The following is a 14,514-nucleotide window of genomic DNA, read 5'->3' as shown; positions in this document are numbered from 1 at the left end:
ATTGTCTAGTACAGAGATTCAATGGAGAGTTGTACACTACGTTGACTAAGTGTCTAGAATAACACCCCAAGTAGCGGGATTTGCATGTTTCCTTAGCTCTGTGGGCTTACAAAGTTAGCTATTGAGTTTTCACCTTAACATCTTGTTTTTTGGAAAGAGGCCATGATGCCTATTAAGGTTGAGATTGCCAGTTTACAATTTCTTTTGAAGCATCAAGAAATGGGTTAAGATGAGCATTAAGATAGGTTGCTGGATCTTCAAGATTTGTAGTTAGATAGAGAGGAAACCTTGGACCACTATATTTAGTTAAGCAATCAAAGAGGTGACCATTTCAATGAGACTGTTAAAGACAAAGGTATCAAAGAAGGACATTTGGGGCTCAGGTACAATAGCAAACTAGACATCTGGGGCTCAAGTACAATAGCAGACTGACAACACCTTCTAGACCAAGTTTTAGTTAAAGTGGGAGGGTCCCTTCAAGGTTGTACATATATATGAGAATGGTACTTAACAACTAGCTACCTTGGATGATCAATTGCACTTAAAAAGAGTCAATGGTTACATGATAAAACCATATTGGTGTAGAATTATGAAAATTCAGAAGGATTAAGAAATGTTGGATACAAGCTTGTGTGGTGCTAATGCTGCAGATGTTTGAGTTGATGCAACCGATTCTTGTTGGGATTTGGGTGTACTTTTCTTTAAGGATTGTTTTGGTGAGCTAGCAGCATGTGGTTGAGTATGAATGCTCTAACCATGTGGGGTTGGGAAAACTATGATAGGTTTCTTGTGCCCAAGGAATATGCCCAATATATGTGTCCAACCCAACCCAGAAGATGAAATAAATTGTTGAGAATGTGTAGAAAACCTAGGCATAAGGGGTTGTTGAGAATGTGTAGAAAACCTAGGCATAAGGGGTTGTTGCATGGCCACCTTCTATTATAGAGCTAGCCATTGTAAACACTAGCACAAAGAATAAAGAACTCTCGCATGTAGTAGAGGAGGAGAGATTTTTGAAGAAAGCACATAGTTGTGGGAGGCATTGGAGAGAATGTTATTGCAGAGCAAAGAGTTGTGAGAGAGCCGAGGGGTTTTGGTGAAGCAGCTCTGTGATAAATTGATATTTAATATTGTTTTCTTTTTCGATAGGCAATGGGATTTGTTTGAGGGAGTTTGGGTCTACACAGAGCAAAGGTTGCTAAGTTGATAGAGGGTCTTGTAGGAGGTTGGTTCCCTAGGACCTCTGGGAATAGCATCTATGTTAGAACTTGGACCAGCTGAAATCTTTGCTCAAACATTCTCGGTTGTGTTTTTTATTGGAAACCTTCAAGGTATAATTGGTAGTTCCTTTTGTGGTTACTGGTTTCTTGTGGAGTTTAAGATAAAAATTTGAAAGGGTTTTTATCGGGGAGGGTCTTGTAGGAGGTTGGTTCCCTAGGACCTCTGGGAATAGCATCTATGTTAGAACTTGGACTAGCCAAACATTCTCAGTTGTGTTTTTTATTGGAAACCTTCAAGGTATAATTGGTAGTTCCTTTTGTGGTTACTGGTTTCTTGTGGTGTTTAAGATAAAAATTTGAAAGGGTTTTTATCGGGGATAATCGTGTGGAGGTCCCTTGGTTTTATGGTGTTCTCTCTTTTCTGTTCAATCCCCAAATCTCAGAGTTGTTGAGATTGGCCCAATTTTATAAACACAGAAGGTTTGATTGTGTTGGATTGATGAGTGAAGAGCTGAACTGTGTTGAATTAGGTATGTTCTAAACATCTTTGTTCTTTGAGTAAGCAAGGTCTGACACTATAAAAAGTTGATCAACTAGAGTCAAGTGTTTTTTTGGATTAGTTGGATGATGTTGTTAAAGTATTGATCTAGTCTTGCCTCTAGCCTAACAATTAGAGACCTATCGAAAGGGCCGACTGGATAGATTGGGGACTATATAGTGGTCGAGTTCAGCAGAGGACTTTGTCAGGTTAGAAAAGAGTCATCTAGGATTAGTTGAGCATCAGTAGGAGTCAATTGAAGGTATAAAAAGGTATATTTGGTTTTTTTTGGTTGAGGGGAGAGTTATGGGTTTTGGTTTGAATGTCCAAATTTGAGTTTGTCAGATTTAGTTGAGGGTTGAAGGTATTCTAGGGTCATCATATAAGTCTTGTGAGGTTCTAAAGCAAGTACTTGAAGATAGCTGATACTGGAGGAATTTCGGGAAAACCTGGTGGACACATTTTTGAATGGAGTCAACAACAGTTACCTTACTTAGTATTCAGTCACAGAAGTAGATCAATTTGTGTCATTTGGGAGTGTTTGTGGTCAGCTAAGGTCACCTGAAGACTTGGGAGTGAAGACTAGGGCCATTGGAGGTCAGGACGTACTTGGGAGGATGGGTGGAAGAGTCACCTATATAATTTGAAGAGTTTGGAGTGTGCTCAAGTATCTGATTGTGTCAGCTGAAGATCAAGGGACATAAAGTGAGTGGACTAGTGCTTTCACTTGGTGTGTGTGCTGGTGTTGTGGCGTTGGTAGTTGTTCCCTCCTCGTGGTGGTGTATTTGGACAGGCTATAGAGGCAGGTGTCCCCGACACATCAATTCCATATGCATTAAGCTTATGCATGAAGCTAAATATAAAAGCATAAGCTTTTATACTCAACTACTTTTCAAGATTAGTTAGATGATGTTGTTGAAGTATTGATCTAGTCTTGCTTGACAAGGCTTGGGGACTGTATAATGGTCGAGATCAGCTGAGGACTGTGTCAGGTTGGAAAAGTGCTAGCTAGGATTAGTTGAGCATCAGTAGGAGTCAGTTGAGGTTAACCAAAGGTAGATCTGATTCTTTTCGGGTTGAGGGGAGAGTTATGGGTTTTGATCTGATTGTCGAAATTTCAGTCAGTCATAGTCAGTTGGATTTAGTTGAGAGCTGAAGGTATTCTAGGGTCAGCAGAACAGGGTGGAGTTGATAAGTCTTGTGAGGTTCTAAAGTAAGCTCTTGAAGATAGCTGATATTGGAGGAACTTTGAGAAAGCCTCAAAGACACATTTCTGACTAGAGTCAACAACAACTACCTTATTCAATATTCAATCAGAAGAAGTAGATCAATTTGTGTCAGCAGCAGCAACTGGGAGTGTTTGTGGTCGGCTAAGGTGAGCTAAAGACTTGGGATTGAAGACCAAGGCCATTGGAGGTTAGGAAGGACCTGGGAAGATGGGTGAAAGAGTCAACTATATAGTTTGAAGAATTTGGAATGTGCTCAAGTATATGTTCGTGTGTGAGCTGAAGAACAGGGGACATAAACTAAGTGGACTAGTGCTTTCACTTGGTGCTTGTGCTGGTGTTGGGGTGCTGGCAGTTGTTCCCTCCTCACAATGGTGTGTTCGGACAACATATAAAGGCAAGTGTCCCCAACACATCAATGCCATATGCATTAAGCTTATGCATGAAGCTGAATATAATATTATAAGCATATGCATAAAGCTTAATGTAAATGCATATGCATAATCTTAATGCACATGGATCTATTCATACATATTAGAGATATGCATGCATACAACATACGTTGTCTCTATGCATGTATGCATACACTATATATTTTCTAATATGCATGCATAGAGCATACATAGGCTCTTTGCATACATATTAGAGTTATGCATGATCTGATTTGCATGAATAGAGCCTCTATGCATGTATATTAGAGAATATATAGAGCATACATGGGCTCTATTCATCTATATTAGAGTTATGCATGCTTTAATTTGTATGCATATTAGAGCTATGCATGCTCTATGTAAACTCTAATGTACATGCATAGAGCATACATAGGTATATTAGAGAGAAAAATTAAAGAGCATTTTAACACTCTAATATACATGCATATTAGCATACATAGGCATATTAAAAGAAAAGAGAATACATAGAGCTTTCATAAAAGATTAGGAGGAAAAGAGGGTTCACCTTCTCACTACAAAGCCAAAGCAGAAAAAACAAAGAATGCATACATAACAGACCCTAAACCTTCAAAACACGCACACACAATAAAGTTGATTAACAAATCAAATAGGGAAGTGATAGGGAGAAGAATAAGAAGACAAGAATCAAGACCTACGTATGGATATGGAGATTGCAACAAATATGAGAGAATAGAGAGAACAAACCCTTATCTTCACCATAAAACTTATGCTTTTGGATATGAAACCACATAAATGTTCAGGAGCTTATGAGTTTCATGCTTGAGGTATGGTATATGGAAGGAGAACAAATGAGTCTTTTCTTTGTAGGTTTTGGAAGGGAGGAGGAAAGAAAAGAGCAGCAAAGAAAGGACGCATGTGGCGGGAGAATCTAACTTTTTTTAACAATTTGCGACTAGAGGCATGGCTATAACTCGCTATAGCCACATAGCCACATGTATAGCTGCACCACGTGGCTATAGCCATGCAGCCGCCATGTACACTTGCGTAGTATTTAAAAAATCCCTTACATGCAAATGGAACTCTCTAACTACTTTTTCACTATACGTCATGCGGCTACATTCTTCAGCTATACCATCATCATCTTGTAGTGTCAACATCTCAAAAAATAAAGAGAAGAGAGCTTGTACTTTTACAAAATATTATCTTGGGTCAATCTGAGCCTTTTAAATCTTACTTAATTAGAGCATTCATATTAAATACCACATCATTTGCCAAAATTGAGGGCATATATCAAGCATTAAAGTGATGTTATAGCTGGCTACACCATCATCTATCATTGTTAGCTCTGATGCCATAGCCATGGCTATCATCTATGAGCCTAGCTAGCTGCTCTTCTCTTGTTTTTACAAACCCATGTTGCATATATTGTTTATAGTGTTGACGACGAAACATATTAGCATTGTAGCTCTAAAAACAATGCAGATTCTTCATTGAATAAAAAATACATTGGTGCAAATCATTGAAATTTGTTTAATATGCAATAAGGTTAAAAACCATACATGATTAAGCAGCTGGTCACATGGCACCCCTACACACAAACAAAGGTTGCATATTATAAAGGCTAGTACAAATCACACAAGGTGGCACTACATCCTACAACTAGTGTTCCCAAATTTGAAAAAGAGGTATGATTCATTATGAATAAGAGAAGCATCTCTCATGACTCTAATTGCAATAATCCGATTAAGCTTTGGCACTCCAACCTCTTCTACATGCAAAAAGAAATGAGCCTTACTACGCATCAAATTCAAGAAGTCTTCACAACACCAAAGAAGGTTGTTAACAATAACTCAAGCAGAAACATAAGATAAGAACACCCATTTACCTTGATTATTCTTTAGAAAAAATCACTTTTCATTGTACAAATACTTGGCAAAATAATACATTAATATTTAAAAATAAATACAAAAAGTTATAATATGTGAATCTCCATTGTGTGAGACCATTATGGATATTGGGGACTATAATGAAATATTGTAGAAGGTCTAGAGATGCTAGAAAGCCATGGGTGGGCTATAGATGTACGTGCACAGAGAACACTCAGAGACAAAATATAGTCGAGTCAAGATAGGAGTAAACACAACTTAGTTTATATCAGTGTGTTAGCTCGGGGGGTCCACTATATGGAAGCCCCTCCTATGACGTGCGTTCAAGCGGTATTTAAAAATCCCCTTATCTGTGAATTTTGAGCTAATAAAACTACCCCTTTTTCTTTATAAACTTACAGTTTTTTTTCCAAAGTACAATTAAAATACCCCACTTGTAATTGTATTTCTGTAAATTTACCCAATATTTTGGATTAAAAAAACCCCACCTAATGATCGCACGTGGTAGACTTACATATTTTGAGGTGCACCCCCCGAGTGTGTTAGTGTTATGTTGTGAGCTTGTTTGTGCATGTACAATGAATTTCGCTTTATTTAGAGAGAGAGACTAGTGGTTACAATTTCTTAGACTGCACTTTTTTGGTCGCATGATTACATGTGCATGTATATGACATGCATGTGCTTCATGTTTGATGTAGCATTCAAACCTCAATATTTTCTCTCTCTAGAAATGAGCAGGGTTTGTATGTGAGTACTGTGCGTTGTTATATTATGATAGTGCGTGTGTCGCTAGTGCTTTGAAGATGCAAGATAGGATAAGATTAAGGTTGAATGTCAAGGTCACCTTGAAGATAGCCATCTTCATTCTTCTTCTTCTTTATGAGGTCTTATTCCATTCTGATTCGCACATGGAAATTTCACCCAGCTACACACACACACACACCATACTAGCCCCATACACACCCGAGTACCACAAGGGAGTACCACCCTTCCAAATATTAGCCACTTTGTAGACAATGGACAAGCCATGGGACGAACCCCACAAGTTAGTCGCTCAGTCAATTGGAGTGAATATCATGCACAGCTTTGGTAGAACTAGGCATCGTATGAGTTGAGTCACGATTTTTGATGTCCAAAGTACCATCGTGCTTGATCTAGAGCATGAGCTTAAAGGGTAAGCATTGCACATTGTTATCGTCTTAAGATTGCCGAAGAGGAAGGTGAAAACAAGTACCATGACGATCGAATGATGACGGCCTAAGGTTTGTGGATGGCAACCTACATGCCGAACACACCCTTAGTATAAGATGCCCTTAGTATAAGATGTCCCCACCAAGAAGATTTAAACCCAGGACCTCCTGTAGAAAGTCCAAAGTCTTAGCCACTTGGTTACCGCCTTGAAGACAGTCATCTTATTTTCACTTGGTGTTGAGGGCGATTTGACGTGTGATCCAAGAATCCACTATATATTTTGCCCCCTTCTTTTGGAAGATGTTACCTTGATTATATGGATTCGGGAGGGCATGACGAATCAAGCAGCCACATGTGAGGGGCGAGTCCCCAAACCTTATAATATTAAGATTCATGTAAGATCTATCTAATGGAGATTTGGATGCCGTAGCTAGTTGATGGCCAAACCTTATAATATTAAGATTCCTGTAAGATCTATCTAATGGAGATTTGGATGATGGCCCGCAAGCGGGATCGTGTTGGGCGCAAGCTTTGCTGGTCCGATGGACACAGCAATTGTCGAAGTGATCGAAGCAGATGGGTGCATTATAGGTTTATGGTGTCTACGGCGGCCGTGTAGCAAGAGCAGGCACTGTCGGTGGAGTCGGTGAAACTGGTTGTGAGGGGATGTAGAGGCATGGCAATCGGTGGTCGAGTTGGAAGACCAAGAGGAGATGTGCCATGCAATGGAGAAAGTGGATATGCGGGATGTCGGCGGAGATGGAAGACCAAGAGGAGGTGTGCCATGCCATGGAGGAACCACCTTGATCCAGGGGGTCCGCACCCACAGGATCCTAGGGTTGAAAGCTATGAACCATGATGAAATATGGTAGAAGGTCTAGAGATGCTAGAAGGTCATGGGTGGGCTGTAGACGTACGCGCACCAAGAACAATAAGAGACAAGAAAGAGTCGAGGCCATCTTCAGAGTCGAGCCAAGATAGGAGTAAATACAAGATAGTGTGTATTAATCTTATGCTGTGAACGTGTTCGTGTTTGTACAATGAAGGTCTCTTTATGTAGAGAGACAGACTGGTTGTTGCAATCTCACGGATACTTATCTGATAGCATGAGTGCATGTCCATGCATCTGTATCATGCTTGATGTAAAACTTAATAGACCTTAACATATTGTAATCATAGTCAACTTTACAATTGCATGGTCGATTGGAACACAAATTGGATAATGTCACATTTATGCGATAATGTCCCTGACGGGCAAGAGTAATCTTGGCTTTGTGGAAACACACATCAATTGCTAGTGTATTCTTGTCATCAGAGGTATTTACCTCATTAACTAGGATAAGATAAGAAAAAAATATATATATATCTAGCACTTGAACTCAAAAAATGCTCACAATATTAATTGCTAACCAGGTCTTGAGTATCTACACACGAATTGTGATCCTACAATCATCCACCGAGATGTGAAAAGCAGTAATATACTTCTCAACGACAAGATGCAGGCGAAGGTGGCTGATTTCGGCCTTTCAAGACTGAAAGAGGGGAACAGCACAGTATCTCATGTATCAACTGTAAATGTGGTCGGGACAGCAGGCTATCTTGATCCTGCGTGAGTTTAATTTGCCATCGTTGAATAGGGTATCAAGTAGTTCATTTATATTGAATCATTATGTTATCACTTAATGTAGGTAATAAAATGCAAGTCTATCGTCAATAGTAATTGCATGACCTGCTCGTGTTGATCAGAGCTTCATATTAATGCATCCAGGTACAATTCTACGAATCAGCTCACCGAAAAGAGTGATGTGTACAGTTTTGGTATAGTTTTGTTTGAGCTGATATGCGGCCGACCCCCTATCGATTCTTTCAGCAGTCCCCCACACATAGTGGATTGGGTCTGTGACAAACCTTCACTTCATTTTCAATGATAAGTGATGAATCATTAACGGCTTGAATAATCATTCTAGCAGTTCAGGGTATTATATGGTTAATAAGCCAGCAGGTTATGCTTGGTGATAAGTGATGAATCATTAACGGCTTGAATAATCATTCTAGCAGCTCAGGGTAGTATTAGATGGTTAATAATGCCTTTCGAAACTATGCCAACAGGTTACATCAAGCATACTGCAAGGTAACATGGGGAATATTGTGGATCCCGTGTTGACAAATGGGTACAAGTTGGAGTCGATGTGGAAGGTGATTGATGTTGCATATGGATCCGTGGAGAGGGATCGGAACAAGAGGCCGACCATGAGCGAGGTGGTTCAAGTGCTGCGAAAAGCTGCAAAAAACGAGATGGACAACACACCTCGCTTCGAGGACGTGAGTAGTGGTTCCTCCTCCTTCGTTACATAGAAAGCCTAAAGGACCAAGGTCAACAAGCTTGAGCCAAGATGAATTATATTGCTTCCAAGGCCCAGCTTTCTAAACTTCCGCATGTACAAAGTAATCTCCCTAGCAAACTTAACTTTGAGGAACATTATCGTATTATCATGCTTGGCGTTCATTAAATAGCGGCGGGCTACCTACATAACGTCCAAAAACGCTACCTAAATTACTAAAGTCCAGATTGAGGAAAAAGGATTTGGATGTCTGGTCATATAGTAACATGGGTATTTATCTGTTGAGGATTTTAGGATTGGAACGAGTTACAAATATTATTTGTGCAAATCATAATTCAATGGTCTTTTAACTAGTTGCAAATAATATTTGTAAATCGTGTCCTCCCTTAAATTCAATAGTCTTAGGATTGTTGAAAGTGACAACAATTGTATTGTTCACTTATAGTCTCTACATAGCATACGTAAAGGAATATTAATTACACAAATTTAACCATTCAATAGAAATTACCAATCATATAGAATCTAGGCTTAAAAAATGAGCACATTTACCCTCCTCCTCCTTAGCATTACATGTAAACAAATAATAAGATAGAGATATCGCATCTCGAAAAGCTAATGTAATTTAATGGTAGATTCATAATTCATGAACTCTAACTATCGCTCTAAACATGGACATATAATGACAAACTTTTTTGGAAATCATACACTCTAGCTATACAGGACTGAACGTGAATGGAGAAAATTAAACTACCAATATTCACACAACATTCTTGGAAGAAAGGTCACAACCAAGCCAGAGAATCGATTTACGGATATGAGCTCATCATACGAACTAGACATGGGTTGGCAACAATGCAATGGCATCAACAAAGGTTGCCATTTACCTCTACCGAAAAGTAAATGTTATGCACATGACTTTGGCTCTAGCGGCTTACGTGGATTCCAAGTTTATAAGTTGGGACACCTCTAAGGGTTTTTTACCACATGGGCTTCCAACCGATTGATAACCATATAATAGGTTGTAAGGGTTTACAACCCATTAGTTAAAACCAATTTAGAAGTTGACAACCAGGATTATAAACATCGGTTGTTAACTTATAAACTGGTTTAAAACAAGTTTATAAATTGGGCCACTTTAATGGTTTTTAACCCTTGTTCTGCAACCCTTTGAAACCAGTTTATGGATTGGAAGGGTTTATAACCACCACTGGTTGACAACCAGTTTATAAATTGAGAGCATGACAAATGGCAACTGTCTTCCAACTTGTTGACAACCGGTTTATAGATTAAGAGTATGACAAATGGCAACTGGTTGACAACAAGTTTATACGAGAAGGGGAACTTAAAAGGGTTTTGGACTATTGGTTTCAGTTTGCTAATAGCTAGTTTATATGTTTGGAGCATAACAAATGGTTTTCAATCACCAGATTGACACCCACTGTAATAGCTTAGAAGAACTGCAAATGGGTTTTAACCGATTTTCAATGGGCTGGCATATAGCAAGTGCTTAACGGTGGTATTAACAAATGCCCAACAGTGCTAATCAAATAAAACTAGTTAAAGAGTATGGGTTGCTACCTTTATTTTCAATCATGGGATGACCAAGTGGTTTCCTTAACACCATTTTTTTTGCTTCTTCATGTATGGCTTGGCTATAACCAACTACAATGCACTTGCCTTTGACACATACATAAGAGTAGCAAAACACATGGTACGCATGCTTGCAAGGTAATATAAATAGACCAACAACAAGATGGTCTGCTTCAAATCCAAGGCCACACCCTAGGTAACTATTTGTCACAATCAGTATACTATCCTTATGTATAAGAATCTTTGGCAGTTTGTGGAATGATCATTGTGCTAGAGTTCTCTAGCTTCACCCATCATGAAATCTCTACTAGCACCTACTTTCTCCAACATTCTCACTCTTGTGGTCTAAATCAGCCTACAAACATAGACAAAGAGGCAATGAAAATGGAATGGCATGGCAATGAACACTCTTAGCCAATGCTTTGGTGGCACCTCATTGGAAGTCACACACCTTATATCCTCCCCCTCAAGATTGAGACTATACACTCTGGAAAAATCCACTGAATTCCTACAAAATTCTTTCAATAGCTTTGTCTCTAACATCGGATGTCAAAACTTGGCCTGTGGGTGCCCTCTTTAGGCATGCAAAAAACATTGGCTAGACAAGCAAACACACTCTCTTTGTCTCTCATATATTGAGCTCAAGACCACCAACATCTGTGAAGCACGATTAGCAAGTTGATGAGAGATTTGAAAGAGAGAGAGAGAGAGATAAGGGCCACCTTTGTATCTTTGTCATTGCACCTTTGACTTATCCATCGCCAAAGATGTAGACATTTTCTCAAGCAGCTATCAGTGGGGGAGAGGAAGTGGGGGCGAGAAAGAGAGAGGAGATCTCCTAACTCTGAGTTTTTCAAATGAGATAGTGCATGTCAAGAATGCACGCAAAAAATAATAATTACCCCACCACTTTTAGTTCTAAATACTATCTTTTCAGTTATGTACATTATCTTTTCTTAGTTTTTAAATTAATTACCCCACTATCTTTTCAGTTATGTACATTATCTTTTCTTAGTTTTTAAATTAATTACCCCACTATCTTTTCAGTTATGTACATTATTTTTTCTTAGTTTTCAAGAAATAATAATTACCCCACCACTTTCAGTTATCCCCAACTATCGTTTTAGTTATGTACATTATCTTTTCTTAGTTTTCAAATTATTTTCATTTTTTTCTAATTTAAAATTCATTTCCTAGTCGCAAAAACCACACCCCAAAAACCAATATTTCTACTGGTCCAAAGTGTACCCCCTTACCATGCATCCACCCATGGATCAAAGTATGCCTATGTATGGTTCTTCTTCAATAATGCATATGTGCAATCAAAGTTGCCCTTCACCCTTGTCTATCACATTGTCAAACACTCTTCTTTTCAAAAGGAGTGATTGGAGAAAGAAAATGCACATTGATGGTGAAGCTACTACAAGTGGATCCAAGATAAGAAGGACCAATGTATGTGAATTGTTGGTGTCGACTCTTAGTTTCCTTAATGCTTTGAGTGGGGATATACACTCAATGTTGCTAGACTTGGGATTTGCCCCAAAAGCAATGGAGGATCTCTGTTCACTTTTAGATTTGACAAATGTATGGAGTGTGACTATGTGGGCCTTTGTACACACATTATGGGGTGTTGAATTGGAGGGCATGGTTACTATACTTTTTGGACAACAAGAAGATGAAGATACTTTGTTGCTGACTCTTTCTCGACAAGTCACTAATAATGGGTATGATTGGATAGCTTTCATAAGTGTTTTGATTGAGGAATCTTTTGCTCATGACATGATTCCACAAGATTATGAGTACATAGTCATGGATGACATTTTGAATGAGTATTCGTTTATTGATGATCAATGAGATGATGACTCATTTGTTGGTGACACACATGATGAACATGATTTGGATGATCATGCATTACACATTGAGTGGTTCATGGAAGGTTCATGAGAACGCATTGTATGATCTATTTTTTAGTCCAGTTTGGAAGACATATGATTGTCAATTATTTGACTATGAAGGCTTACAGGATCTTGATTATGATGCAAATAAAGAGAATTTTCTCATGATGAGATTGTTTACACGTGTTAATGATATGTTGGTGGTTGATGTTAATGATCATGGTACTACCATTTATCATGAGGACGAGGATGTTTATGAAAATGCAGATGATGGTAACCTTAACACTGAAGATATTCATTATGAGGATGCATGTTCTATGCTTTGTAGTAGTGGAGATTTCCAAGGGAATTTTGAAGATGACAATAAAGCTCCAGACGTGGAGTTTGAGGTGTGCATTTTCAGATTTTGTGGATGCCAAAGTGATTCTACGGTTTTTGGGATTGGGACACTCACTTGTCATATGAGATGTATGGTGCAAACTATGTGGCACGCCATGGTTTTGGTGTAATGCCTTTCGATAATGGAAGTAATCTTGCACATGGTAAGTTATATTTATGTTTTGGATTTATGGATATACCGGTATGTTTTCCTTTCAACCTCGCTAAATGTGGTATCCAAGTAGTGTGGGTTGAAAATTATAGTATCTATCCTTTTGATCTGGGTGGTACTTATGCTTGAGGCGGCTTAATTATTGTTCTCTCAGTTTACCTTTTGATCCGGGTGGTAAACATTAAGTTGTTAGGTTATCCTTTGGTTATACCTTTGAGGAATCAATTGGTGCATAAAAACAGTGATTATGGGTTGCTAGAATTTCTAAAAATCATTGTTTAGACAACCCTATACCTTTTGGTTTTGGATACAAAATGCGTGGAAGCTTCATGAAGTGGATATGCCATTATGGAGTACATGATATGGCTTGATTTGAGGGCATTGCGAAAATTTTATAGCCATACATATGTCTCTTTGGCTTCAATATACATGGCTCATGCATGAGCATGCTACTTGACATGAGTCCTTGATGGTATACTTCATCCATGCAAGTTGTACATGTATACCTAAGGTTTCGAGGACAAAACCTCTTGGGTGGGGATGGTTTGTAAGAAAGTTAAAATGGAATCAAGTAAATTTGGGCCCAAGGCCAAAGGATGAAGGGGATGGGAAAGGAGACAAGGGCTAAGACTAGGCTTGGGCGTGCCCATGGACATTAACAACTGCAGTGCGAAAGGATGGCCTAGTATATAAGTGAATATGGGCCAATGTCATGGGAACATTTTGATAATCATAAATATACCAGCCAATTACTCTCTCTTGTCTCTAAACCTAGGCTAATCTACCTAATCTAGCCTAATTAGGATAATCTAAGGTTAATTTAGAAGATCCTTTTTTTCATATTAGATTGAGGCATATTTCTAGGCCATCCTCTATTAATTGAATTTTATACATTTTAATGTAATAAGGTGGCACATTTTGGGCCCTCTTTGGACACGTTTTGTTTTTGTAGGAACTATTGAAAAGTGTTATTTTTGGGACTTCTTTGCCCGAATTATGGTTTTTGGAGAGCAGTAGTGTGAATCTAGTACCTAGGAAATTTATGCACATGTTTTAAGTGTTCATGGATGTATATACACATATTCTGGACACTTCTTATGACCATTTGAGTAAGTAAAAGTACCCCTGGTGAGTTTTATGACCATTTGAGTAAGTAAAAGTACCCCTGGTGAGTTTTATAGATTGGAAAATGTTGCAAGTCGTATTCTTATGCCTCTATTATAAGTATTTAGTTAGTTGTAGGTGAAAATGTCTAATAGTTTATCAAAAATTGTGAGCGAGAAGATGGATAAGAATAATTTTTAGGCTTGAAAATTTAGGATGATCAATTTTTTTTATGAAAAAACGTTATTGAGATTTCATCACCCAATAGTTGCAATCATGTAAAACAAGGGCATGAAAGAGCTAGAAAGCTATTTTATTGGTTGTATGAGTATGACAAACTCTATGATTATGCATATGAAGGATGCATAAAGTGCCTAAGGAGGCTTGCAACACCTTGGTGAAGATATAAGCACACTCAAGCCTAGAAGATGTAAGCTAAAGTAGTAGTTTTATAATTTGACCAGAGGGAAGCTAAGTATAGATAATTATTTGGTGAAGGTTAAAGAGCTTGCATAGATGACATTGATTTTATTGGATCATGATTAGATGATGATGACAT

General features: G+C 38.4%; 1 protein-coding gene across 3 annotated transcripts in view; it reads left to right on the top strand.

Moving 5' to 3' along the window:
- LOC147625382 (putative LRR receptor-like serine/threonine-protein kinase At1g67720) overlaps nt 1-9,212 on the top strand; it is a 136,038-nt gene extending 126,826 nt beyond the window's left edge. For all 3 annotated transcript variants that reach the window (XM_086818715.1, XM_086818716.1, XM_086818714.1), the window contains 3 exons: nt 7,888-8,083; nt 8,243-8,369; nt 8,584-9,212. In XM_086818715.1, the coding sequence (XP_086674841.1) occupies nt 7,888-8,083; nt 8,243-8,369; nt 8,584-8,829 (569 nt within the window). In that variant the 3' untranslated portion in view covers nt 8,830-9,212. The remainder of the gene's footprint in view (nt 1-7,887; nt 8,084-8,242; nt 8,370-8,583) is intronic.
- The last annotated feature ends 5,302 nt before the right edge of the window (nt 9,213-14,514 follow it).

This window comes from Cibotium barometz, chromosome 24, assembly GCF_041138505.1.
Source record: "Cibotium barometz isolate CiBa-2024 chromosome 24, ASM4113850v1, whole genome shotgun sequence".
NCBI classification, from domain to species: domain Eukaryota; kingdom Viridiplantae; phylum Streptophyta; class Polypodiopsida; order Cyatheales; family Cibotiaceae; genus Cibotium; species Cibotium barometz.
Note: the sequence above shows the minus strand (reverse complement) of the source record. Positions and strands in the feature narration are given on the sequence as shown.